At 40.4% G+C, this 27,390-nt stretch overlaps 1 protein-coding gene across 1 annotated transcript; it reads left to right on the top strand.

Moving 5' to 3' along the window:
* The first annotated feature begins 783 nt into the window (after positions 1–783).
* On the top strand, positions 784–6,926 carry MARCKS (myristoylated alanine rich protein kinase C substrate). Its single transcript, XM_034990303.1, has 2 exons — positions 784–1,484; positions 3,297–6,926. The coding sequence occupies exons 1-2, from the start codon at positions 1,383–1,385 to the stop codon at positions 4,194–4,196; spliced, it is 1,002 nt and encodes a 333-aa protein (XP_034846194.1). The 5' UTR covers positions 784–1,382; the 3' UTR covers positions 4,197–6,926.
* The last annotated feature ends 20,464 nt before the right edge of the window (positions 6,927–27,390 follow it).

The raw sequence follows: 27,390 nt of genomic DNA on the forward strand, positions 1-27,390 counted from the left end.
ACTTACACATGTTCAGAAAGAGTCCATCCGATCCTGGCAGTAGGCTGAAAAACGATTCATGTCTACGCGAATTGCATCCTAACCGTATATGTGGATACATATACTCGAGGCTGTGTCTCGTTTCACCATAGAGGAAAATTGTCATTTCATACAGTGATAAAATGCAAACTGTTATGATCTTTTGTAAATGGCCCTCGCTTTATATTGTGGGGGAAAAATCACGAATTGGGAATAGTCGGGGGTGGAGGGACTTCGATGAGCATCGCAGGCCAATATCGAATTATTTTATTTCATGCCAGTGTGGGATAGGGTAGGGAGTGTGGCTTAGGCTCCTTGCCGCTTTTGCATTTACCACATCTGGCCTACAGACCTAATTCTAACTCGAGATGTCGTTTGATGAAATTCGATCTTCGTGGTTTAAATACCTTTCAATTTGGGGCGATTTAACATTTGCAACCGTTAAAAAAACAAACCCTGTGCAGTATCTGTGAAACCAATACGGAACACGGAGAAAGAAAACATGCTGCACACAAATCCCAACCATTGTCTTTAACGCTCGCATACACACACTCATACACATAAATACACAGGGAAGATGGGGGAGGGGAGCGAGTGGAGAGAGACAGACACGGGTATAGACCGACAAGAGTCAAAGCGAGTCAAGTTAACGCTTTCTCCGCCCCCAACCACAAGTACCCCCCCTCCCGCGTTAATTAATTCCAAACAAAGCAAGCCAATCAAGTGATGCGTTATTATTTTCAAGCAGAGGGAGGCGAGAGGCATGTATTTTTTAATTGATTTATTTATTTGGAGGACGTTAATTCTCGGTCTGAGGCTGATTTTCAAACCATTTGCAAAGCGCGGCTCCATTGTTCGCCGGGCGCGCAGGCTCCGCCCCCTGCTTTGTGTGCGGTGCGCGGATTGGCCGGCGCGCGCGGGGGCCGCGTCAGCGCCCGCGAGCCCATTCATCTGTGCACTTGGGCGTTGGACCCCGCATCTTATTAGCAACCAGGGAGATTTCTCCATTTTCCTCTTGTCTACAGTGCGGCTACAAATCTGGGATTTTTTTATTACTTCTTTTTTTTTTTTAAACTACACTTGGGCTCCTTTTTTTGTGCTCGACTTTTCCTCCCTTTTCCCCTCCCTCCTGCGCTGCTGCTTTTTATCTCTTCGACTTAAATCTTTTTACCCGGAGTGTATTTAATCGGTTCTGTTCTGTCCTCTTCACCACCCCCACTCCCCCCTCCCTCCGGTGTGTGTGCTGCTGCCGCCGCCGCTGCTGCCGCCGCCGCCGCTGTTGCCGCTCGCCCCGTCGTTACACCAACCGGAGGCTCTTTGTTCCCCCCTTGGATCTGTTGAGTTTCTTTGTTGAAGAAGCCAGTATGGGTGCCCAGTTCTCCAAGACCGCTGCGAAGGGAGAAGCCACCGCGGAGAGGCCCGGGGAGGCGGCTGTGGCCTCGTCGCCTTCCAAAGCGAACGGGCAGGTAAAGTCTACCTGTGTTTCTGGTCATTTCTTTGGTGTCTTTCCGTAGTCCCGACGCTTCTCCTCCCCTCCCGGTCGCGCCCAAGGCGCATTCGGCGGAGAGAGGAGCGCGGCCAGATTGCAGTCTGAAAGTTGAATGGAAAGCGATAGCCTAAATTGTCAATTTCTCATAGGAGGTGGGGGGGGGGGGTCCGCCTCTCCACCCCAAAGGAGTGGTCCCCGGAGAAGCCTGGCAAATTCTTGTGTAGACGCGAGGAAAGAAGTGATAAATCGTCTAAAATGGCGTGTTTGGAGCTTGGCAGAACGTGACTAGCTAGGTGCTACCCCCCTCCCCCCAGTCAGGTTGCATTTGTGTTTGGTGGGCACAAAGGTGTTTGGGCGGCTCTCGTGTTTGTTGTCGAGATTGGGTCGCTTTCAAAATTTCTGAACTGGTGTGATGGGGGGCAGGATGGGGGAGAATGGGAATGGTGGTGGAGAAAGGCAGGGAGGGGAAAGGCTGTCTTATTGTATGCCGAGGCGGCATGCCCTGGGTTCTTGGAAAGGTAGCTGGCTGGCTGGAACTGGGCAGGAAGGTTTCGGTATCTTTCCGTGGGGGCTTTCCCACTGTCCTGAATCTTTATTCGCCAGCTGTCTGTGGAATTACACACCCATCCGACTTTGAAATGGTATCCCTGGGTGGGAAGACTCGGTGGGTCCTTGAAGAGAACCTGTCCAGATGGTCAAGAAGAGGCGGTTCGTGTGTTTCGGTCGGGATTGTTCGTGTGCGCGGCGGCGCCTGGACCACTGCGGGGGGCCACCCCAGAGCTGCCCGGACCCAGGCAGATGGCCACGGCTGGGTGGGCTCGAGAGGTCGGCCATGGGTGGCTGCTTCGCAAACACTGGGCACCCACCACGCCTCTTTTCCTAGAGTAGAGGCCGTGTAGCTTCGCCTACTGTAACCTAATGGGGAAGGCGAGCTCTGCCAAGAGGCTCTGAACCCGTTAAAAATGCAAAATGAGCCGCCTTGGCGCGCCCCGGCTTCACAGAACCTCAGGCGAAGGTGGGCGTGGAAGCCGAGGCAACACCTCAGAAATCATGGGTTTCCCCCTGCCTTGTTGGTTTTATTCGGACCAGGACGCCGTGAAGCCACCTGAGCTTTGTTTGTGGACTCTGGGCTGCGCGATCCGGGCTCGGGGGCGCCTCGGCCGGCGGGCAGGGCCGCGCTGGGTAGGGCGGGGTGGCCCCGCGGCCCCGCCCCTCCGCGCCCGCCCGCCGGCCCGCCCGCGCCCAGCTCCGCGCGGTGGAGGCGCAGCGCCCCCTGGCGACCCCAAGCCCTAGGGGGCGTAGTGCGCGCGCAGCCCAGGCGCTTCTGGCTGGAGCGCTGGGATGCCCCTGGGAGTTCTCGGCGTTTTGAAGGGCCTCTCAGGGTTTAGGGAAAAGGGGGATGTGTACCGGCTTTGGCTCCGTGCCTTCTCCCGAAGGGCGTTTGGTGTATCCTGTGTTATGTGGCTCTTTTTTTGTAGAGCCCCTGAGGCGAAGGCTGGAATGGGTTATCCCTCGCTTTCCACGTCTGGGGCTCGGCACTTTTAAATCCGTTTGTTGAGTGGTCGAGGCTACCGCTCTTCTCTTTAGGGCGCCCCCAACGGCACTGCCCCGTTTCTTCGGAGAGCCCTTGTCTAGGCAGGCAACCCCGCCTCCCCGTAAGGGGGTGGAGGGACTCCAAAGCCAGAGGGGCCCGGGGGGGGGGCCCTGGTCCCTCCAGGCCCAGGGGTGGGGGCGGCAGTGGCGGCGCCCGGGCCGCTTCAGTGACACTCCCACCTTCTCTGCCCCGCAGGAAAATGGCCACGTGAAGGTAAACGGCGACGCCTCTCCCGCGGCCGCCGAGCCGGGCGCCAAGGAGGAGCTGCAGGCCAACGGCAGCGCCCCGGCCGCCGACAAGGAGGAGCCCGCGGCCGCCGGGAGCGGGGCGGCGTCGCCCGCCGCGGCCGACAAGGAGGAGCCGGCCGCCGCCGCCCCCGAAGCCGGGGCCAGCCCCGCGGAGAAGGAGGCCCCCGCGGAGGGCGAGGCCGCCGAGCCGGGCTCGCCGTCGGCCGCGGAGGGCGAGGCCGCGTCGGCCGCCTCCTCGACGTCTTCGCCCAAGGCCGAGGACGGGGCCACGCCCTCGCCCAGCAGCGAGACCCCGAAAAAAAAAAAGAAGCGCTTTTCCTTCAAGAAGTCTTTCAAGCTGAGCGGCTTCTCCTTCAAGAAGAACAAGAAGGAAGCGGGAGAGGGCGGGGAGGCCGAGGGCGCAGCCGGCGCCTCCGCCGAAGGCGGCAAGGACGAGGCCGCCGGGGGCGCCGCTCCAGCCGCCGCAGAGGCGGGCGCGGCCTCCGGGGAGCAGGCGGCGGCGCCGGGCGAGGAAGCCGCGGCGGGTGAGGAGGGGGCGGCGGGCGGCGACCCGCAGGAGGCCAAGCCCGAGGAGGCCGCCGTCGCGCCCGAGAAGCCGCCCGCCAGCGAGGAGCCCAAGGCCCCCGAGGAGCCCAGCAAGGCCGAGGAGAAGGCCGAGGAGGCCGCGGCCAGCGCCGCTGCCTGCGAGGCGCCTTCAGCCGGCGGGCCCGGGGCGCCCCCGGAGCAGGCGGCGGCGCCCGCGGAGGAGGCGGCGGCCGCGTCAGCCTCGTCAGCCTGCGCAGCCCCCTCACAGGAGGCCCAGCCGGAGTGCAGTCCAGAAGCCCCCCCGGCGGAGGCGGCAGAGTAAAAGGGCCCGGTTTTTGAGCTAAGCGAAGAACTTTTCTCCCCCCGTTTGTTTGTTGGAGTGGTGCCAGGTACTGGTTTTGGAGAACTTGTCTACAACCAGGGATTGATTTTAAAGATGTCTTTTTTTATTTTACTTTTTTTTTAAGCAGCAAATTTTGTTCCCCCTCCTTCCCCACAGATCCCATCTCAGATCATTCTGTTACCACCATTCCAACAGGTCGAGGAGAGCTTAAACCCCTTCCTCTGCCTTGTTTCTCTTTTGTTTTTATTTTTTTGCATCAGTATTAATGTTTTTTGCATACTTTGCATCTTTATTCAAAAATGTAAACTTTCTTTGTCAGTCTATGGACATGCCCATATATGAAGGAGATGGGTGGGTCAAAAGGGATAGCAAATGAAGTGATAGGGGCCACGATGGGGAAATTGAAGTGGTGCGTAACATTGCCAAGAATAATGTACCACTAGAAATGATGGTGTAAAGGCTTAGTCTTTTTTTTTTTTTAAAGTTATTACGATGTATTTTGTGAGGCAGGTTTACAACACTACAAGTCTTGACTAAGAAGGAAAGAGGAAAAAAACACCAATACCCAGATTTTAAAAAAAGATCATAGTCTTAGGAGTTCATTTAAACCATAGGAACTTTTCACTTATCTCATGTTAGCTGTATCAGTCAGTGATTAAGTAGAACTACAAGTTGTATAGGCTTTATTGTTTATTGCTGGTTTATGACCTTAATAAAGTGTAATTATGTATTACCAGCAGGGTGTTTTTAACTGTGACTATTGTATAAAAACAAATCTTGATATCCAGAAGCACATGAAGTTTGCAACTTTCCACCCTGCCCATTTTTGTAAAACTGCAGTCATCTTGGACCTTTTAAACACAAATTTTAAACTCAACCAAGCTGTGATAAGTGGAATGGTTACTGTTTATACTGTGGTATGTTTTTGATTACAGCAGACAATGCTTTCTTTTCCAGTCGTCTTTGAGAATAAAGGAAAAAATCTTCAGATGCAATGGTTTTGTGTAGCATCTTGTCTATCATGTTTTGTAAATACTGGAGAAGCTTTGACCAATTTGACTTAGAGATGGAATGTAACTTTGCTTACAAAAATTGCTATTAAACTCCTGCTTAAGGTGTTCTAATTTTCTGTGAGCACACTAAAAGCGAAAAATAAATGTGAATAAAATGTACAAATTTGTTGTGTTTATTTATGTTCTGATAAAATACTGAGACTTGTAGGTCGTAAGGGTAATTTTGAGGAACATCTTGCATGCCATCAAGAGTAAATTTTCTTGTGGTTTTTAATCTGAAGTTTCCAAAGTTTGAAATTCATAATCAGCAGTGTCAGATTACATACAGGAAGATCTTACAACATTCCATGTCTGTTACCATTTACCTGCATTGACATTGAGTTTTCATTTAAAAATTGAATAATTATTTTTATCATAGTTAACATAGCATGTCAGAATGAATCATTTAATACAAAAATGGTGTGACCCGAAGACTTATTTAAATGTCATGTGAAAATTTCATAAAATATGTTTTTTTGTCATGCAGGTCCAGAAACTTGAGAGTATTTAATCCAAACTGCAGATGGGCCATAAAAGTGGCCAAATGTGTTTCAAAAACTGATGGTGTATTACCTGCCATTGTAATTGCTTAGTGCTTGGCTAATTTCCAAATACTGCTTAGATTATGTGTTACACCTTAGAAAAACTGGCTTATGTGAAGGAGTAACGGTGACGAATGGGCAACATTGTCAGTTTATGGGCCTTTTAGTATAACTTGCCTCAATTCAATAGTTGCAGTTTTTTTTTAATGAAAGTAGTGTGTTAGTATCTTGTTACTCAAAGGAAAAGATAGAGAATAATACTTCCTTACATAGTAATAATCTTTACTAGTTTCACCTTTGCTCCTAACCACCCCATAACTGGATTTATTTTTTTTCTTCACTGGATCCTAAACTGAAGTCAATTTGAAGATAAAGGTGTATATGAAATACCCTTACTTCATTAAATGCAAAGGAAAATAGTTCACCCTGTTTTGCTGTTTTTGAGCAGTTTGCCTTGTAGGGTTCACAGTCAGTGAACCACATTTGTAACAACTGAGCACAAATCTTAAACTCCTTAGAAAAATAAATTAGCTTTTGACATGTGCTATTAATTGGAATAATGAATCATAAATAATAGTTCATGCCCTCTCCTTACCAAATACCCTCCCCACTAATAAAAATAGCATTTGGAAGAGTATGTACTTTTAGTTGGGGTATGTTGATCTTGAAGGATGTTTGAAAGTTAAAAGTCAAATCGGTAACCAAAGGACTGCTTTATGGGGTCTTTGCAACCTTACCAACTTTTCTCAAATACCTCCTTGGCCAATTACAGGGCCTAGTGTGTGGGAGGACTCAAAAAAAAAAAAAATGGATTTTAAAAATTAACTCCTGAGTAGTCAAAAATACTGTGTAGCCAACTATATTGCTACGCTTGTTTTTTTAACAGCTGGAATTAAGATGCATTATTTTGATTTTAATTGCCTAAAACACTTTGGGTGGTATTGATGGAATGGTGGATTTTCCACCAAGTGATTAAATGAAATTTGACGTATATCTTTTCATCCAAAGTTTTGTACATCACATTGTTTTCTAATGGAAAAATGTTAATATGGCTTTTTGTATTACTAACAATAGCTTTGAGATTAAGGAAAAATAAATAACTCTTGTACAGTTCAGTATTGTCTATTAAATCTGTATTGGCAGTATGTATAATGGCATTTGCTATGGTTATAAAATACTTCCTCTGGATTATAATTATCATTTGATTCAATTCCTATTGCTTGTAAAATAAAGTTTTACCAGTTGATATAATCAAGCTTGCTAAAATAGGATTTTTTACAAATTTAATTTTAAAATGCAAATTTTAGAGAAAAACTTAAAATCTTAAGTTGATGGTAAGTATAACTATTACTTAGGGATGTGGGAGGTATGCTTGACATTATACTTAGGATATATAGTTATATCCATTGAGGGTGAGTTCTATGTTAACAAGTAAACATTTCAACGATAGGGCTTGATAAAATGTTTGAGAACCAATGCAGTGTACCTACATTTTCCTCTCGTGTACATAAACAATAAAATTTTGCAAATAAAAATTTGGGGAAAGGGTGCTTTTTACATTCATATACTTTGGAAAGGGGTTGTAGTTTAACATAGTTAAGTTTGCTTTGAAAATTAGAAAAGTGGTTCAGTAACAGGGCTATTAGCTTTTATTTTTCCTTTAATCATTCACTGTGCAATATTGAGCCATTTTTTTCCCCTTTCCACTTCCCAGCTATATGAAAGTGCTTAAAACAGGATGTAGCAAACATGAATTTTAAAATGCTTTAAATCTGTAAATATTCCAGTCCTTGCTGGGGATTCGAGTTCCAGCACTCCTTTAAATTACATCCAACAGTGCTATTTTAAAAATGGGAAATAAATATACTTTTAAAAGATGTGAATGTTAACCATGTTTTATGTACCTGAAAAGAGTGATAAATTACTGATCCCTGAAATACTTCTTTCTATATTTCCTCTCAACTGCTTAACAGCAACTTTGTTTTTAAGTAATCTGCACCCAACCTAAGGCTGGAACTTAACAACCCCAAGATCAAGAGTCACATGCTCTATGGACGACCCAGCCAAGTGCCCCTCAACAGCAACTTTGAAACAAAACAAACTACCCCGTAAGATCTAGCAGTTGCAAATATATAAAATAATTACTGCAAAATTTCTAGGAATCCTGATAACCCAGTGCTAGTGTTTTGATAAAATTAGAACATAAGACTTTTTAAATACTACTAGTAAGTGAAAGATACATATCTTTGTCAATTGCTGTTAATTACAACCTCTCTCATTTCTGGGAAAGGTGAAAGGCGAGGGGACTACTTGTCACGTAGGATTTCAATACAACACATTTCAATTGAATTCCTTAAGTTAGCCTTACAGGTTTTCTTCCTAACAAGTGGGACGCTGTTCCTTAGGTTTGAAATGTAAGTTAAGGACTGGATATCATGCTACAATTCTATACCTGTGTAGGGGTGAGAAAAGGAAAGGGATTCTTGGGGAGAGTTATATATTGGAAGTGTAAGAAAGCTCTCAAAGCAAGTCTCAGGTCAAACGATATACCCGTATTTTGGAAAGTATCATCCAATAGAAATATAATGAAAGACACATGTAATTTTAAAATTTTTAGTAATATTTTTTTAAAAAAATAAGAACAAACGTGAAATTAATAATCCAGAAATCTTCAATATGTAATCAACATGAAACTTACTGAGATATTTTACTTTTTTTTCTTACCAAGTCTGTGGAATCCAGTGTATTTTATACTTAAAACACACCTCAGTTTGGAGCAGTCACTTTTCAAATGTTCTCTGGTCACATGTGGCTACCACATTGGAGTGCACAGGTCTGAAGAACCAGAAGCTGAGAGTCAAGGAGTGAGGAGGAATGTTGGGTACAGACTTTGCGAAGTGTAGCTTATGTGATTAATTTCATGAGCTTCAAGGGTTTAGCTTTTGAGCCCACATTGAAGGGTTTTTTTTCTAAATTTCAAACCATTTTAAGCATTGGTGTTATCAGTAAATATGGTGAGATTCTGAATGGTCTTGTTATAGACTGAACTGTGTGCCCTCTCCGTCCCCCACTCATGTTGAAGCACTAACCCCAGTACTTTAGAATGTGACTGTATTTGGAGACAAGGTCTTTAAAGAGGAGATTAAGTGTTAGGATGATCCAACATGACTAGTGTCCTTAGAAGAAGAAATAGATTGTCCACACTGAGAGACACCAGGGGTTCACTCGCATGGAGAAAAGAGATCATGTGAAGACACAATGAAAAAGTAGCCATCTGCAAGCCAAGGAGAGAGGCTTCAGAAGACACCAAATCTATCAGCACCTTGATTTTGGATGTTCAGCCTCCAGAATTCAGAGAAAAGAAATATCTGTTGTTTAAACCACCCAGGCTGTGGTACTTTGTTATGGCAGCCGTAGTAAACCAATACAGGACTCCTTGGTAAGAATGCAAAGATTGTCTCTACTTGAGGATGTAAAGAATTTTACAGGCTTGCTTTTGCTCTTCCCTCAATGGAAAAGAAACTGCTTTCTAGCTTGAGAATTTTATTATTGTTGTTACTGTTACCTTAGAAAGGAGAGAAATGATAGCTTAAAAATTAGAAAGGTAGATTATATTGCTATCTTAATTACTAATGAGTTGATAGGAAAGATCTCTGGAACACAAATAGTAAAAAAATGTCTAAAAACACTGTGTAATGTTATGTCTGAATTTATCCATCTCTATTTTCCCTTGCAATTTACTTGTACCAGAAACTGAGTTATTTGTTCATTAAATGTCCACGGTATGGATTTTGCTGGTTGCACCTCATGCTATCATTTAATACATTACTTTGTCTTTCCTATATTTCTTATATTTTCTGTAAATTGATCAGATCAGATTCAGATTCAAAGGACTATATCACAGGTGATGTTGTATTTCTTTCAGGAGGCACACAATGTTTAGTCATTTCTCTTTTTGTGACATTTAAAGCCATTGATTTTTGCTTAAATCCATTAATTAATATAGAGTTGCCAAATGGTGTTCATTCCTTTTTATTTATTTGTTCAGTTATTTCTATAAAGAGAAACTTTCCTTCATCAACCATTTGGTTGTCCATGGGTTGTCCTTTCTTAATGGAAAGGCAGAGTAAATGTTTAATTCTTTCCCTTTATTTGTTGATTTTCAGAATAATGAGTTGATTCCCTAATGCCCTTCAAAGGTGACCAACGATGATATTTGATGAATACCATTATACATTTATAGATTTAAACTTATTTAATGTAAGTAATATAAATGATGCTCAAATTGGCTCACGGTAGATTATGCTTTAAAGTTATAGAATTCAATAAATGAATCAGTTTAAATTTTATGCTACTTGAGATGCTACTTGAGAATGTGCTAAAAGATAGATGAAACTCAATATTTATTTTACTCAAATGAAATGGGCTTATGCATTTAAGTGCTGGCACATCCCTAATTTTAGTTGGGGTTTCACGCCGAGAAGCCGTCTGTTTATACAATTTCAAAGAAATGGGAAGCATTGCAATTTTTTTCTTACCCTCTAATTACTGCTATATAATCATATTTAAATGTCATCAACATTTATCAACATAGCACCTTACCCATGTAGTAAGAAAAATGTCTGGAAATGTATAAGTTTGAGAAGACTCAGCAATCACCAGTCATGCAGATTTCCATGTTGGCACTTGATGAAGCAGTGCACTAAATAGAACATGTTGGTGAACAGGCATTACTAATTTCACCAGCAAAATGCTAAAACAGGGGTATGTGTCAGTGAAATTGGTAATTTTTAAAGAAAAATTATATTCATTGTATAGCCCAGAGGCTCCTATGGCAGGATTAATTAGCGGCTTTTGTGAAGAAGTTTTGAAGAAGTTGAATTTAACTGAACATAAGGTAATATTCTTTTCTAAGCAAACTACCAACTAGAGCTACTTATTTTAATGTTTTTGAAAAATTGGCAAGCATTGGATAAGGCAATAGATCATCTAAAATAGATAACATTTTAATAGATTTGAAGACACTTGGTGAAATTGTAAAGAAAAAGGGGCCTGTAGACTTGGTCAGGTCATATTATAAAATATTAATTATTAACTAGAAAAATGAATTATCTTACAAGGGTCATTTTCCCGTCTTTAGTGTGCTAACTAGTTCATGAATTGGATTACAATAGTGCAAAGAATGTCTTATTTTCCTTTTCTCATATGCTTCCTGATATTTTAAAAAGCATAAATTATTGGGACGCCTGGGTGGCTCAGTTGGTTAAGCGGCTGCCTTCAGCTCAGGTCATGATCCCAGGGTCCTGGGATCGAGTCCCGCATCGGGCTCCCTGCTCCGCGGGGAGCCTGCTTCTCCCTCTGCCTGCCGCTCCCCCTGCTTGTGCTCTCTCTCTCTCTGACAAATAAATAAATTTTAAAAAATAAAATCTTTAAAAAGCATAAGTTATTGCTAAGAATTTTGAAAAATTCTGAATGAGAATTTTAATTTTTTTAATTTATTGGTATATAGCTTCTAAATTTAAAATTCTTTGCAGTCTAGAAGTGAAATATCAGAATTCCAATGATGAACTTATCTAAAACAAACCAAAAATATGCAAATACCAGAGTTTCTTCTGAACAATAATGAAAGTTATTATTCAAATCTCTTGAGAAAATCTACATTTTTTAGCATTCTTACAGAGCACAAAGATTTTTCACGCTTATTAATGCTTAGTGAACAAAGAAGAACTTAATATACAATCAGTAAAAAGACTATTTCTTCTGAAGCATTTCTGCCATAATTTCTTGAGACTTAAAACACAGAATAAGCATATTTATTGAGAAAATGCATGATTTTTTTGTTTGTTTAGGTCAAGAGACTTGTTAAGGGATGCCTGGGTGGCTCAGTGGGCAAAGCGCCTCCCTTCGGCTTAGGTCATGATCCCAGGGTCCTGGAATCGAGCCCCTCATTGGGCTCCTTGCTCAGCGGGAAGCCTGCTGCCCTCCCCCCATCCACGCTTGTGCTCTCTGACAAATAAATAAATAAAATCTTAAAAAATATATATTAAAAAAAAGAAGCCTTGTTAAAACTAGTTGTTCATAAAGCATGTTTCCTCCCTACTTTCTGTTCTGAATTCAAATTTTGTTATCAAAAGTATACTTGCAAGTAATAAATACATATTTCAGATATATAAATTTATATATAAAAATTAATAATAGAGCACACATTCATAGTTATGCCTGATTTGATATATATTTTTATAAATACATAAATATATTTTATAGTGATATGTATTTAATATAAATATATATCTAATATATATTATAAAATCAGGCGTAAATATGAATGTGTGCTATTTTTAATATTAAAACTTTTAAACAAAAGTTCTCTATTTTTAATTTTGTCACTTCCCTTATTTGCTCCTTGAAGTCTTTGGGAAATATGGTATCTTCCAAATGCTTCCTAAGATTATTAATAGAGAACAATGGTTGAATGTGGTTTTAGATTTGGTTAAATGAGGGTATTTTGACCAGAGGTTGATTTTTCTAAAGATTCTTTGTGTGAAAATCTTTAATTTAGTTTTACCACTCATTAATTTTTCATAACATGTAGTTATAATAATAATCATCATGCACATCTGACCTACGATAAAGAAGAAACAGGCAGAATAAAGATTATTGACTTTTCTTTTTTGTTCTTTTATAGATCTTATTGGTGAGACTTGTGATTATAATGTTATTTCCTAATGAAAGTACAAGAATGAAATAGTGATTAGGCACTTGGGTGTTGGAGTCACGATCTGGCTCTGCAAACTTTTTATAATATTAGCTGCACTACTTTATCTATCTGAACCTCAGTGTTCTCATGTGTAAGCTGAGAATAAAAAGAGTGGCATTACTAGGAATGTTTGCTATTATTTATTTCCTAGTATCTGCACTTTTTGGTTCAATATTGAGTAATCTACCTTAGATACTCTGCTGGTACCCTGAAATCATTTGCAATATGTTTTAATTAAGATGCTTTAGATAAAGATTTCTTTTCAAAGGACAGATTTCTATTTAAGAATCTGCCATACTTCATTTTTTATTTTAGCAAATATTTGTTGAACACCTAATATGTTCTAGGGAAAGGACTACAATCTAGAAACATTTCATATGTGAATATACTGCATGCCTAGAATCTGTTCTGGTGGGAAAATCACAAGTCAGAAATAATACCAATACTACTACTAATAATCTATAATGTGATTTTTTTTTTAAATGTCAAACACATATAATTATTGTATAGCCTTGATTATAGACATTAGATGAAAACAAATGAAATATTATAAAAAACAATGCTTGGTATATATTTTAAATTTATATGTCAAGTTTATATTTTAATAGCATTTTAATAAATAACAGGAAAAAATAAACATAAAATGCAGAAGATGCATATTCAGGTGATCTAGTGTCAGATTACAAGCCACCTGAAAACTCAGTGGTATAAAACAACAATAATTTATTTTTTTCTTTTTTAAAGCTTTGTTGATGTATAATTGATATACAATAAACTGCACACATAAAGGACACAATTTGGTACACACACATATGACACACCTGTGAAACCATCACCAGAATCAAGATAATGATAGTATCCATGATGATTCTGTGGGTCAGGGATTAGAGCAGACAGGGTAGGGACAGCTTGTCTCCGATACATGTTTGTGGCCGCCCCACCAGCTGGGGTTGCTTGAATAGCTGGAGACCGCTGGGATAGCTAGATTGGGGTCATATGTCTGGGATCTTCATTCTTTTTCATGAGGTGTTTGCTAGGATTAGAAGGCCTAAGGTGGTTCCTTGACACTGGTCTTGGTGCCTGGGCTGGGATGTCTGGGACAGCGGACAGCGCTGTCTCAGGATAGTCAGACTAACTGCATGGCCACTGGCTTCTCCCAGGGGTGGAATTTCAAGAGAGTGTTCCAAGGGACAGGAAGTAGAAGCTGCCAATGTCTTATAGCCTAGTCTCAGAAACTGGCACAGCTCACTTCCGCTACACTTTTATTGGTCAAAATAGTCACGGAGCCCATTCAGACTCTAGGAATGAAGGACGTGGACACCACCTCTCGGTGGGAGAAATGTCAAAGAAATTTTGACCAATTCTAAATCACTACAATACATGTTCAATATGCTATATTCCTGATTAAAAGGGGACTTCAAATTGAAAACATGAATAAACTCTTTTGGGGGAATTATAAGGGCCGTGGTAGGGGAAGGAGGTAGAAGAAAGTCCATCAACTCCTCTGTCTTCATTGCTCTTTATCAAGCGATGTTCTTCAAACAAACTGGAGCTGTTATGCCCTGATATATTATAAATGGGTGCATTTGGATATAAATATATATGATCAAGTAATACGGTAAATATTGTTTTTTATTATAGAATATTGTGTCATTTAATATTTAGTATATTTTAGCCATATAAATTATTATCAAGCTTCAAAAACCATTGTTATATGTTCAGCCACTATGTGAAATGTGTACATCTAGCATAAAAGCCAGTAACCAAAATTTTAGTTAGAGAAATATGCCAACTCAACTTAAGCACCACAGGAGAATGTTTTTATTGCAGTCTTTGGGAAACACAAGGGAAAGCCATGTGTAAATACAGTTGGCCCATGGAAAAGGGGTACCTGATTCATTTAAGGGGGATTGAGTAAATGTTTTAATCATTATTTGTAATATTTCTGTTAACAGGGAAGTGGCCGTACTTGGAAAGAAAGAACGACCTCGTGTCATCCTTTTGGCTCCTCTCAACCATAGCTCATCTCAAGTAATATTTCAGTGGTGTTTTAAGTTTCTCACCATCCTTTATTGCTAAAACATTTCCTCTTTTGACTGAAGCACACAGGCGTGAGAAGAAGCAAGATAGAATCTTTGCGTGCACCCGTGCTCGCCTTCATATATTCCCTGATCGGAGAGATTACAAAGAACCATTAAAAAGGTTAGTCACGTGGAATACTAGAGTTAAAGCGGTGACCGGGTGGTAAAGAGTTTTGATCCTCAGATAAATCTGAAGGTGATTTACAGAAGCAGGTAGTGTCTATTGAGGAATACCGTTTAAGGCAGTGACACTCCTTGGGAGAAGAGAGGCAGCACCCAAAGCAAGCAATGAAAGCAACGTGTTTCCTTTGGTTTACGTATTTTTATATTTGCTTACATAGTGTTTAAAACATATTTCACATCTATTTTTTAAGAGTTTCATAGCAGGGTTTTTTGTTGTTTGTTTGTTTGTTTGTTTTTTCTTTTCTCTTCTTAATCAGTTTCTTTACAGAGTTATACCACTACCAAGAAGTTAGGAGATCGTGTAACCAGTGTGAAAAGCAATTAAAATTAACTATTGTACAGAGGTTAGATAAGGTTAAAGTATCTACCCACCCACCAACATTGCAGACCTTAGTAGAGGTGTGTATGTGCAGGTGATAAATAAGTGTTTGACATTTGTAGTATTAATTGATTAGCATTAAAAGAAATAGCAGTCACACCTGGTGGATAAGTAAATAAAGCTAGAGAAGAGAAAGACTCAAAAGTATTCCCGTATCACCCAGACTTACGTCCTAGTGTTTCCAACATGGGTGTTTAAAATGAAGCTTTCTTGCTCTTTCTCAACAAAATTCTCCCAGATGATGTCAGAAGAGAGTGGTTTTATCTGTGGAATTCAGTGCAGAACCAGAGTTTCTCTCAAATGGTTATCAATATTATTGAGAGTCTTCTATGTATGAGCTGTTACGCTAGGTTTTCAGGATTAGGTCATTAAAGAGACAAGTTTCCTGTCCTTAAGGAATACCAGGGCTACAAGCAAGACTTGTGAATAGATTGTGAAATACAGCAGAAAGCCATCTGGAAAGAAAAAAAAAAAAAAGTAGTAGATCCATATCTTAGAGAATATTTAAATACTAAAAGCAATTAAAATAAAAATATGAAAAAGAAGTACTAGAAGAATCTAAGGCAGCGTTGCTATCAGAATGGGAAAGACCCTACTCCACTGTAATAAATTTGACCACATAATTCTAAGCAAAATCAAAAGAAAAATGACAAACTGGGAAAAAATATTTACTGCTTATATTTATTTTATTTATTTTTTAAAAGTAAGCTCTACACCCAACATGGGACTTGAACTCATGATCCTGACGTCAAGAGTCATATACATGCTCTATCAACTGAGCCAGCCAGGCACCCCTTTACTGCTTATATGATAAATAAAGGGTTAAATTCCTGGAAGGATTTTTATAAGTTAATTGAAAAACCAACATCCCAACAGAATCTGGGCAAGGAACAGGGACTGGTCACTTAAGAGAAAACATAAATGGCTCTAAAGTATATTACAACATGTTCAACTTCATTTATAAAAATGGAACTACAGATAGAAATTCTATATTTCTGCTTATTAGATTTAACAAAAATCAGAAAGTCTGATAACACAGTGTTAGTAAGGGTGTGCGAGAACAGTGACTTTCTTATATTATTGACAGAGTGTAAGTTAGTAAAATCTCTGTGGATAACAATTTTGAAATATCTATCAACACTATAAATGCATATCCTCTTATATCCAGCAATTCTACCTTTAGGAACTCATCCCACAGATACACTCACACAGTTGATTAGCTGCAACATTATCTGTAATAACAAAAGAGGAGCAAAAGAAAAAACAACCTGAAGGTCCATCAATAGAGGCTGGATTATATATATTAAAGTACATCCAGGGGCGCCTGGGTGGCTCAGTTGGTTAAGCGACTGCCTTCGGCTCAGGTCATGATCCTGGAGTGCCAGGATCGAGTCTCGCATCGGGCTCCCTGCTCGGCAGGGAGTCTGCTTCTCCCTCTGGCCCTCCCCCTCTCATGCTCTCTGTCTCCCATTCTCTCTCTCAGATAAATAAATAAAACCTTAAAAAAAAAATAAAATAAAATAAAGTACATCCATATGATGGACAACTATGTGCTTTCGGTTATTTATTGTTATTCACAAACCACCCTAAACATAGGGGCTTAAAACAATAGCAATTATTGACCTTTTCTCAAAATTCTATGGGTGACTGGGCCTAGCTAAGAAGTTCTGTTCTAGGTGATGTCTTTTGGGGTTGCAGTTATCTGGAGATTCAGTTAGGCTGAAATGTCTAAGATGGCTCACTCACATGGCTGGTAGTTCGTACAGGCCGTTGGATGGAAAATCAGCTGGGATTGTTGACCATAGTGCATTAGCATAAACTCTCATCTATGTGGCCTCTCCTCACCGCTTGGTGTTCTTCCAGCGTGATGGCTAGCTTCCAGAAGGGAGTGTTCCCAGGACGTAAAGCTGCAGATTGTTTAAGGCTTATAAGAAGTTATAGAACATCACTTCTACTTCATTCTACTGACAAAATAAGTTACAAGGGCAGCCCAGATACAAGGGAAGGGAAATAGACTCCATCTCTTTAAGTAGAAGAGGGGCAAAGAATTTGTGACCATCCGTAATCTACCAAATCATGCATCTGTAAGATAGAAAGAGGTTAATACTTTATATACTGACTCGGAATAATTTCTGGTATCCATTGTTAAGTGATGGGTGTATAACAGTGTGTATAATATGATAGTATCTATGTGTATAAAAAGTGTGGGTGGGGGAGAATATACTTAATTGCTTACATGTGCCAGAGATTATCTTTAGAGAAATACACAAGAAACTGGGTATCCAGTTCCAGGAGTGGAAAAATGTTACTGATTTCTCATTGTACCTTTCAAATTTTGTACAGTATGAATGTATTACCTATTTTAAAAAGTTAACCCATAAATATTATAAGTATTACAGGCTACATTTTCTGAGCTAAAAATTAAAATATGTTTAGTAGAGAGCAGGAAATTTGAAACCTATCCCTAAAAAGTATCAATTTTGATAGCGATTATATTCATCATGTGACTGGAGCTCAGAAAACGGAGGACTGACTGCCTGCATTGGGAGAGAATGACCCAGGGTGGCCATGCAAAGAAGTGGCTTTTATATCAGAAGTGAAAAGACAGCCTGCAAGGGGCTCCTGGGTGGCTCAGTCAGTTGAGCCTCTGACTCGTGGTTTCAGCTTAGGTCATGATCTGGGGTCCTGAGATGGAACCCCACATTGGGCTCTATGCCCAGCGGGGAGTCTGCTTGGGATTCTCTCTTTCCCTCTCCCTCTGTCCCTCCCCCCACTCCTGCTCTCTCTCAAATAAATAAATAAATCTTAAAAAATAAATAAAAAGGATAGCTTGCAAATATTGGTGAGTTGCAGTAAGGAGAAATCAAGAAGGGTCAAGCCTTAATGGCGTCATTTTTTTATATGAAAGATGAGGCAAGGTCATACCTTGATGTGAGTTTTGGGGATAAAGAGGAAGGCTTAAAGAGAATGAAAAGTCAGCAGCATTTTTGCAGGAAATGAGTAAGAGAAGTAAGAACAAGTAGAATAGCTAGGTTAAAAAATATGAGTTTGCAATGCTGCCCTCAACACAGTGATTAGATTTTTCTCTGCCAACTCAGATACAGATAAAACAGATAATGAAGTGATCTAAGATCAAGGATGCAGAGGACAGGTGTGGGAGAAGGACAAAAGAATGTGGAATGTGGTGTGAGAGATTTAAGGCTATGGACCATGTAACACTGGACAAGAATCCAGAAGAAATAGGAAATATGGGAAATCAGCATGACCCAGAGGACTCCAGCGGTAGTAATGGAAGCAAGGGCAGTAAAGCTAGACAAACAGAACATAATTTGATGACGGGTTTGATGCTGAAAATTTCAAACACAGCAACAATTCTGGGTGAAGATACAATCCAAGGAATAAATGACCATGGGGTTCTGCTTCTAGTATTGGTTGCTAGAAGTGTATTGGCCACGTTTCACTTGGGGGCATTACTTTTTGACTGGTAAGTATAAATTGGATAAGTCCACTTACCACATTGGGACATGGTTCTAGGAACCATATTTTATAAATCCAGCTAAAAACATGTGGCTTACCAATGGCCCCTACCTCTTGGTAACTTGTTAAGTATTTATATGAAAAGAAAACACAATGTACAACATACATAGTATTTTGGTACCGTGTTAGAAAATTTAGGAATCCCAATTTATGTCGACACTATAGAAATAACTTTAAAAATGACAAATGATGATGCAAAAAATTAAATACTTTCAAACATATTTAAAATACAACAATACTGAATTAGGCTGTAAGCTTCTTGAGAGGAGAGACCTTTTTTTTTTTCACTCAGGGTATTCCAAATTCCTTTTGCATCCTTGTTCCCCTCCGGCTCTACCAGTGTTTGGAATAGTGCAGGTCAATAGTAAAAGATAAATAATACTTCTTGTTTAAGTTAATGGTTGGTGATTTTTTTTTTTTTTGTATCTTTTGGGGAGTTGGATCCCAGCTAGAATAATCACCCCTCCCATCCCCCCAAGGATGGGTGTGTTCTTTCTTGTTCTACTCCTAGTTTAAAGAACAGGCTACTTCCCTGCTTAGATTCCAAATTCCTTAGGAAAACAGAAGCTGCAACAAAACCACACCAGTAACTTCCACTCACATGTCAGTTTTAAAACAACTTGGGAAAGGTCAGCCTATTTGACTTCCTTCTATTGTTGAATTTACCCAGTTCCTGATTATATTACAGTGTGGTGGCGATTTTTAAAGGCGATTCCTTTATCTGTTTTGGTTCTCTAAGCAACAGAAATTAGCCAGGAGCTTTCTTTTCACCCTGAATACTATTTGCCTTGGGAAAAGATTAGCTGTGATAAAAGCCTTTATCTTTAGTGGCCTTTGCAAGAACATCTATGGCACTTGAGGGAAACCCAGTCAAGAGCTAGGGTAGAACGGAGCCAAAGAAAGCACACCAGTGACACGGAGAGGTCATTGGTGTGTACTGAATCTCAGTTGGAAGGCCAAGGGCACTCGTTGGTGGAGTAGGGACTAAAATTGAGACTTATTGGAAATTGGGGTTTTAGTGTTATATGGTTTCACTTTGCTTTTATTTCTATCACTTTGAAGTTATTAGCTTTGCCCCAGTCATCTGAAAATACCCATTTACACCATGTAGTGGTTAACGTGAATATGGCCTGTAGAAAATTGTTCCTAAGGAAGATTTTTAGCCTGTCTTATGCAAAATTCCAAACAAAATATCATTTTTATATTTTTCATTTTATCATTTGTTTTTTACTTTTAACTACCAGTACTAGTCTAAAATTTTCTATAGTTCTTTATGTAGTAATCTCTACATTTTTAGTTCATTTTTAAATGCTGCACAGACAGTATCTGGTAATTAAAGTGAAATTCAATGTATTCAACACGAAGAAGGAGTTGGAAATCAAAGGTACAATTGCAAAACAAACAAACAAAAAAGCAGGGCGGGAGTAGTCTGGGAGGGGAGGGCACTGAACTAGACATGTTTAGAGCATAATTTCTTTCTCTGATGACTTGAGTGTGTTCCATTAGCAAGCAAGCTTTTAGACTTGCAATAATTTACTTACCAGAAGGATGTTCTGAAGGCAATTAGGTACGTGTGATCATCAGTGTTTAGAAAGTTGACTACCAAACAAGTAAGCTCAACGTAGGGATGAGGCTTGCAGAACAGTGGTTATGAGTAGACTCGCTCTGCTGACTTCCAATAGTGTGACCTTGGGCCATCTACATAACCTCTCTGTGCCTCAGGTTCCTCACCTGTAAAATGAGAATAACAGAACTACCTCTTAGAGTTGGTGTGAGGATTAAATAAGGTAATCATTATATATATATATATATATATATATATATATATATATATATATATACGGTATCATGAACAGTGCCTGGTACATAGTGAGCAGTCAGGCATCACAGAGAATATTCTACCTGGTTTTTAAATTAGGTGTAGATTTTGGATGAGTCATTAAAATGGAGGATGTTTTAAAACAATGTCCTTTTGTAGAGATGGAAAAGTAGAGGAAGACCAAAGAGTCTTGAGTTCTATGAAGGGATTGTGAAAGAGGAGAGTGATAATTAAGCATTTGGTTGATAACAATAAGGAAATGGGCTTAATTTATAGCAGGAAAAGCTACGCTTTGAGTTTGTAGATTTCCTGGCACATTGCACTGTAAGATACTGTTGATCTGGGAATTACAAAGAAAGGAAAAGCTACTTGATGTCAGTCAACATGGTTTTAATAAACTTTGAAGCTTCCCTGTGTCCTTTTGGTTTGATACGAAGTATAGTGATTTGACACAAATATGCTACTACCTGAAGGAAAAGAGCTGGATTCTAACACTATTAGGACCACTTAACAGGGAGAATCATTTCATCAAGGGTTTCTTGTTAATGATTCAGTCACTAAACTCCCTTATTTGGATTCCAAGACCAATGATCCTTGTAGGGAAGGTCATTCCAGAGCACATGGTATTTATGGTGATGTTAAGCCCTAGGAATATTCCATATGGATTACAACGGAAAGCAACAGTATTTGACCTCTAGTAATCCATTTAAATTTGTTAGCAACCTCAGTTTAAATCACTGTATAGATATCTTCTCCCACTCTGTGGGTTGTCTTTTGGTTTTGTCAACTGTTTCCTTTGCTGTGCAAATGTCTTATCAGATAATAGGGTAGTATCCAAAATCTATAAAGAACTTATCAAACTCAACACCCAAAGAACAAATAATCCAATCAAGAAATGGGCGGAAGACATGGACATTTCTCCAAAGAAGACATACAAATGGCCAACACATACAATAAAACCAGGGAAATACAAATCAAAACCACAATGAGATACAACCTCACATGGGTCAGAATGGATAAAATTAACAAGTCAGGAAACGACAGATGTCGGCGAGGATGCAGAGAAAGAGGAACCCTGCTAAACTGTTGGTGGGAATGCAAACTGGTGCAGCCACTCTGGAAAACAGTATGGAGGTTCCTCAAAAAGTTGAAAATAGAGCTACCCTACAACCCAGCAATTGCTCTACTAGATATTTACCCCAAAGATACAAATGTAGTGATCTGAAAGGGCACCTGCACCCCAATGTTTATAGCAGCAATGTCCACAACAGCTAAACTATGGAAAGAGCCCAGATGTCCAGTGACAGATGAATGGATAAAGAAGATGGGGTATCTATACACAATGGAACACTACTTAGCCATCAAAAAATGAAATCTTGCCATTTGCAATGACGTGGATAGAACTATAGGGTATTATGCTAAGAGAAATAAGCCAATCAGAGAAAGACAATTATCATATGATCTCGCTAATATGTGGAATTTGAGAAACAAAATAGAGGATCATAGGGGAAGGGAGGGAAAAATAAAACGACGAAATCAGAGACGGAGACAAACCATAAGAGACTCTTAATCATAGGAAACAAACTGAGGGTTGCTGGATGGGAGGGGGGTTGGGAGACAGGATTGCTGGGTGATGGACATGAAGGAGGACACATGATGTAATGAGCATTGGGTATTATATAAGACTGATGAATCACTGACCTCTACCTCTGAAACTAATAATACATTAGATGTTAATTAATTGAATTTAAATAAAAATTAAAAGGGAAAAAAACCACTGTGTAGATTATCTCTATGACATGTTATACGAGTTACAGGATTTTGATTTTTGTGGGGTTCGTAAAGATTTAAAACTCATTAAATTTTTTTTATATTTATTATTTCATTTTCTTAAAAGTAGCACATGAACTTAAATTCAAAATATTTTTAAAGCAAATTTTGTCCAGAACACATGTGAAAAAAATTGGTAAAATGATACTTTAAAAATAAATGTGAAGAAAATTTAGAGAAAAATTGGAGTACCACATTGACATAATAATTAAATTTTAGCTCAAAGGGATTTTGAAGATCATTTAATTTGCCCACCCCTTGTCCAATTATAGACAGGCTGCCTTTGCTCAACCATGATATGAACCGTGTTTCTGGAATTTGTGCGATATGGAAACTGTGTGGCCCTAAGTGGCATCCTGCTGACAGATGGGAAAATGGAGTAGAGGAACTTACCAGACTTCTTGAGACGTTTGGTTTTTTTGTTTGTTTGTTTGTTTAAGATTTTATTTATTTATTTGCAAGAGATGAAAGCAACCACAGAAGCAGAGGGAGAAGCAGACTCGCCACTGAGCAGGGAGACCGACGTGGGGCTCAATCCCAGGACCCTGGGATCATGACCTGAGCTGAAGGCAGACGCTTAACCGACTGAGCCACCCAGGATCCCTGGGGTTTGGTTTCTAGGGGTCTTTCCAAACTCAATAGGGTTGAAATAAAAGTTGACCTGTTAAATCTAAATTCGCATTATTACCAGGACACATCTTTCAGCTAAAATCAGTAGAGATGACAAAACTGATCTAAATCATTAAAAATTCATGCTTCACGGGAGGTTGAGTTTTTTGGAAACCGTTTAAACATGCATGTAAAGGAAGGACATAGGTCAGACTAGAGAAAATATTGTATAGCTGTTTAAATAGCCATAGTGTTAATTCTTTAAAAAAAAAGAAAAAAGTAGCAGTCTCCTTGAGGTAGAAGGTGGGCAGGGACCACATGGGACAAGCCCAGGTCTGGAGCCCTTGGGCAGCAGAAAGCTCTAGTGATTTGCCAGATGCTGTGGGACTCTGCAGTGCTCTCCGTGGTTTTCCATCTCATCATGGTTGAGGTGGCCTCACAGAAGCAGAAATTCTTTGGGGAACCTATAAAATATAGGTGAGAGCAGTCATTGAGGGCCAGCTGAAGGACCCTTGGGGGCGGGGGGAACTGAGTGTGTAGCAGAAGCAGGGGTAAGACGAAGATATTTCCTTTTGCATCTAACTTAGGTGGTATGTCACTCCTATCTTTTGGATTTCAAAGTAGGTAAATGTGAATAGAAACTTGCAGTTTTATTTTTATTTTTTTTTCTATCCTGGTAAGTGACTCTTACTATGGTCATTGTGATCCAACCTCCTTACATTTGCCCTTGACAGGCAGGATATGTCCCTTACTTCTTTGGCATTCCTCACAACATAGAGCGCTATGATGGGGTAACACAGGGTTGTATTAAATTTGTCCCGGATTATTATGGTAAGAGAAAGGGAGAAAAGGATCCCCAGTTTTCTCAGTTGTTGCTTATCCTTGCAAATACACCATGTATGTGCCCTCGTCTGTCCAAGCTTGTTAATTGGGTGTGAGCCCCGTATGTTCATTTACCTCCACAAAGGCTTCCTGTAAATCACAACCTGCTCCAGTACCAAAAACCCCCACAGAAACACACACACACAAACAAACCCGAACAAAAAAGCCCCCCAGCTAGCTGGCATCGAAAGTGCTGGCCCACAGAAGCCGTAATCTGTTGGTAATTTTCTAAAGTTTCTGCGTTGATTACTATTTGGGCAGTGTCCACATCACTGACGAGGAGTCCACACGCTCACAGCTGACCGAGGAGCAAGGCAACGTCTGCACAAAAACAGACAAGGATTATTCGGACAATGAAAAGAGCCGGTGACTGCTAATGCTATTGTCAATGATTTTCTACAAGAATGTCAATGAAATGAAACTCCAGTGCTGGTCCTCCGAGGCCATATGGTGTGGTGAAGGAGGGGCCCCAGCGCCCTAGCCCAGGCCACGTTCCTGCCCTGGCCCTCTCAGCACCTGGCCGTAAAGACAACGCTCCAGACCCAAGCAAGGGTTTTTAGGTTGGGAAGAAAGGACCTGCTGTTTCAGTAACCCAAAGATACCAGAAAAAGTAAAGCTCCTTTCCTTTTTTTTTTTAAGATTTTATTTATTTCTTTGACAGAGAGAGACACAGCGAGAGCAGGAACACAAGCAGGGGGCGTGGGAGAGGGAGAAGCAGGCTTCCCGCTGCACAGGGAGCCTGACGTGGGGCTCGATCCCAGGACTCTGGGATCCTGACCCAGCCGAAGGCAGACGCTTCCCCGACTGAGCCACCCCGGTGCCCCAGTAGAGCTCATTTTAGACACTGGGAAGGGCAGAAGGGAAGGATCGGGCTCAAAGAGCAAATTGCTGAGAACAGTGCTAAGTGAGGTAACTCATTTTTAGGGCCTACAGTACACCACACGCTTAAAAAAAAAGTTATGAATGTAGTTATTGGAACATGAAATGAGATGACCATAATCCTTCAGGACTTCATTAATTTACACCACTCAGCAGTTGCTGCCTTGCAATGCCATAACACAAGCTTTAAGCCGAAAATATGTGTTCCACTGAGGAAACAGATTCAGAGAGGTCGAGGTACCTGGGGCCACACGGCTGGTACACGGCGCCATTCTTCCTTCTTTGCCATTAGAGATTTGAGCCAAGCTTTCCGATGATTCAAGCTGCCGAGGGTAAAGAATTGGAGGGATTCCTATTCTGCATAGTCTGAGATGTCTTCACTTGATGATAAAATGCCTCCTCTTCTCCAAGGAACTTACAGGGAGACAAGGCTGAAAAAAGAAGGAGGAGAGGACCAGAGGGAGGAATCTGAGAGAAGGTAAAACAGAAGAGGGAAAGGAGAAAGAGAAACACCAGAAGGTAAGAAATAAAGGGAAGAGTTAAGTGGGGTCATCATCACAGAAGGGATGTGGATAAAGACTCTATTTTCTGAAAAGTAACGAACGGCACAGAGGCCTGTTTTCTCTGGGTGTGACAATTGCTTCAAAGGGAACTTCCCACGGGGGGCAAGCGAGGTTATTACGTCAAGGAAATGCAAAATGGACACTCCACCCTGCAGACAGCATTTTTTTAAAAAGGACTAGATCTACCTTATATATTGATTTTGATAGGTTCAGACTGGTTTTGATCATAACATTATTATAACCTCTATACCAGATGTATTATAAAATTATATGTAAACCAAGTGTTTAATAACAGGGAGCCATAGAAAAATTCTAGGATATTAAATTATTTGCAGAAAAGCAGGAAGAGCGTGACCATTGTCAATGTGTGTGTATGATTATCTTCTACGTTTGCCAGTAATAGAGTTAAACTCATTGGTCTACTCACAGACAATTGCAAATATAATATATGAATGTGGAATATATGTCACCACCATAATCATTATAAATAACATTTATTAAATTTATTCTTTCTTACTACAGTCTTCCCTAAACAATCTGCTTAAAACCTTTAACGTTCTCTCCTCTAACCCCAATATTTTTATGGCTACTCTTTAAAATTTTATCTTGTTATTGTCTGTCCCCCCTCAGAGAATGTGAACTTCCTGGGGCTGGAGCTGCTGATTCGCCCCCTGCTATGTCTCCAGGGATGGGTTCAGGACACGCACAGAAGAGGTGCTAAGTATCCATTGAATGGATTATGAATGAATGAATGCTCTATTCCAAGAAGTATATTTTTACTTTAAATTCATTATCTTTCTTGACTGCCCCATGATTCTAAGATAGGAAGTGAGTGTTCAGAAAGTTTGAGTTTGTTGCCCAAAGTTTCACAGGTAGGAAGGACCAGGGTAGGGCTTGAGCCAGGCTTTCTGATTTCAAAATCCTTAAAATAACTGCAGCGTGGAATACTAGCTCATGTGTACGTGTGTGTATGTGTGTGTATGTGTGTTTAATCTCTGCAGTTAGATTTGTCCTTAACAAAGGACCCTCTCACTGAAAAACTCCATTGTATTCAACCAAAGATGATGACAAGACAATATGGAACAGTGAAAAGATATAAATAAATGTTTAGCTTTCTCCAGTTGCTGCTAAAAAGAGAACTGCTTGTGGGAGTGGAAAAAAAAAACCCAGTGAAATTTTCCTTTTCTGTACCTTTTTTTCATAATATGTTACACACATAAAAATCCAATTTACCATTTTCCCTTAAATTAAACCAAATATGTAGGCATAATCTTTCCCGAGGGTGCTATGCTGCATGTCTTGCCATCTTAGGGTATTAATCCTAGCTCATCACGCTCTGCAGAGTAAGAGAAAGTTTGATTTTCTTTTCGCATCCAGACCAACTATTTCCAGCTCTCTGCTCTGAACTCCTTTCAAAGGAGGGACACACTACAAACACACACTTTGGAGTCAGAGACGGTGTCCAGCATTCCTGGGCAACACACTGGAGAGCTAAGAATAGAGAAATGGAAGCAGTGAAGTGTAAAATACGGCATGTTTGAATTATGATGGTGTTGTCAACAGAATAGTTATTTAAGTCTTACTTTTCTCTTTCCAGTCTCTCAAGCTAAATTTGAACATTTCACATATGAATTCTGCCCTGAAATTGGAGGAAACATCATGGCATCATGAAGAGCCAGGAGAACTGGATTCAAATGCCACTTCTGTCACTTGCTTGTTCTGTGACCTTGAATGAATTGGAACTCATTTCCTCAGCTGGGACGTGAAGAATTGGGCCTGCTCTGGCTGCTTCTGTGGCTGGAAGATCTTAATTAGACTGAGCATATGAAGGCCTTTGTAGACTTTGAAGTGCTTTACGAATGTTAACATTTTACTCAAGAGATTTTCGTGACTCAGTGGATGGAATAAGAAAGGAGAACAGAAGTAATACAGTTTTTATTTATCACCTTATACATAATGCAGATACAATTCATTATATTTAATATTTATGGCCATTTTAAGAAAAAAATTCATTTGTCAAAACTAATCAACATTAAACAAAATAAACCTATTATAATGTT

Source organism: Mirounga leonina, unplaced genomic scaffold (assembly GCF_011800145.1).
Source record: "Mirounga leonina isolate KUSES-001 unplaced genomic scaffold, KU_Mleo_1.0 Mir_53, whole genome shotgun sequence".
NCBI classification, from domain to species: domain Eukaryota; kingdom Metazoa; phylum Chordata; class Mammalia; order Carnivora; family Phocidae; genus Mirounga; species Mirounga leonina.

Excerpts from the sequence above, each read along its gene's own strand:
- MARCKS (XM_034990303.1), top strand. The coding sequence starts at position 1,383 with ATGGGTGCCCAGTTCTCCAAGACCGCTGCGAAGGGAGAAGCCACCGCG. Across the intron at positions 1,485-3,296 it reads CTTCCAAAGCGAACGGGCAG|GAAAATGGCCACGTGAAGGT; the intron begins GTAAAGTCTACC and ends TCTGCCCCGCAG.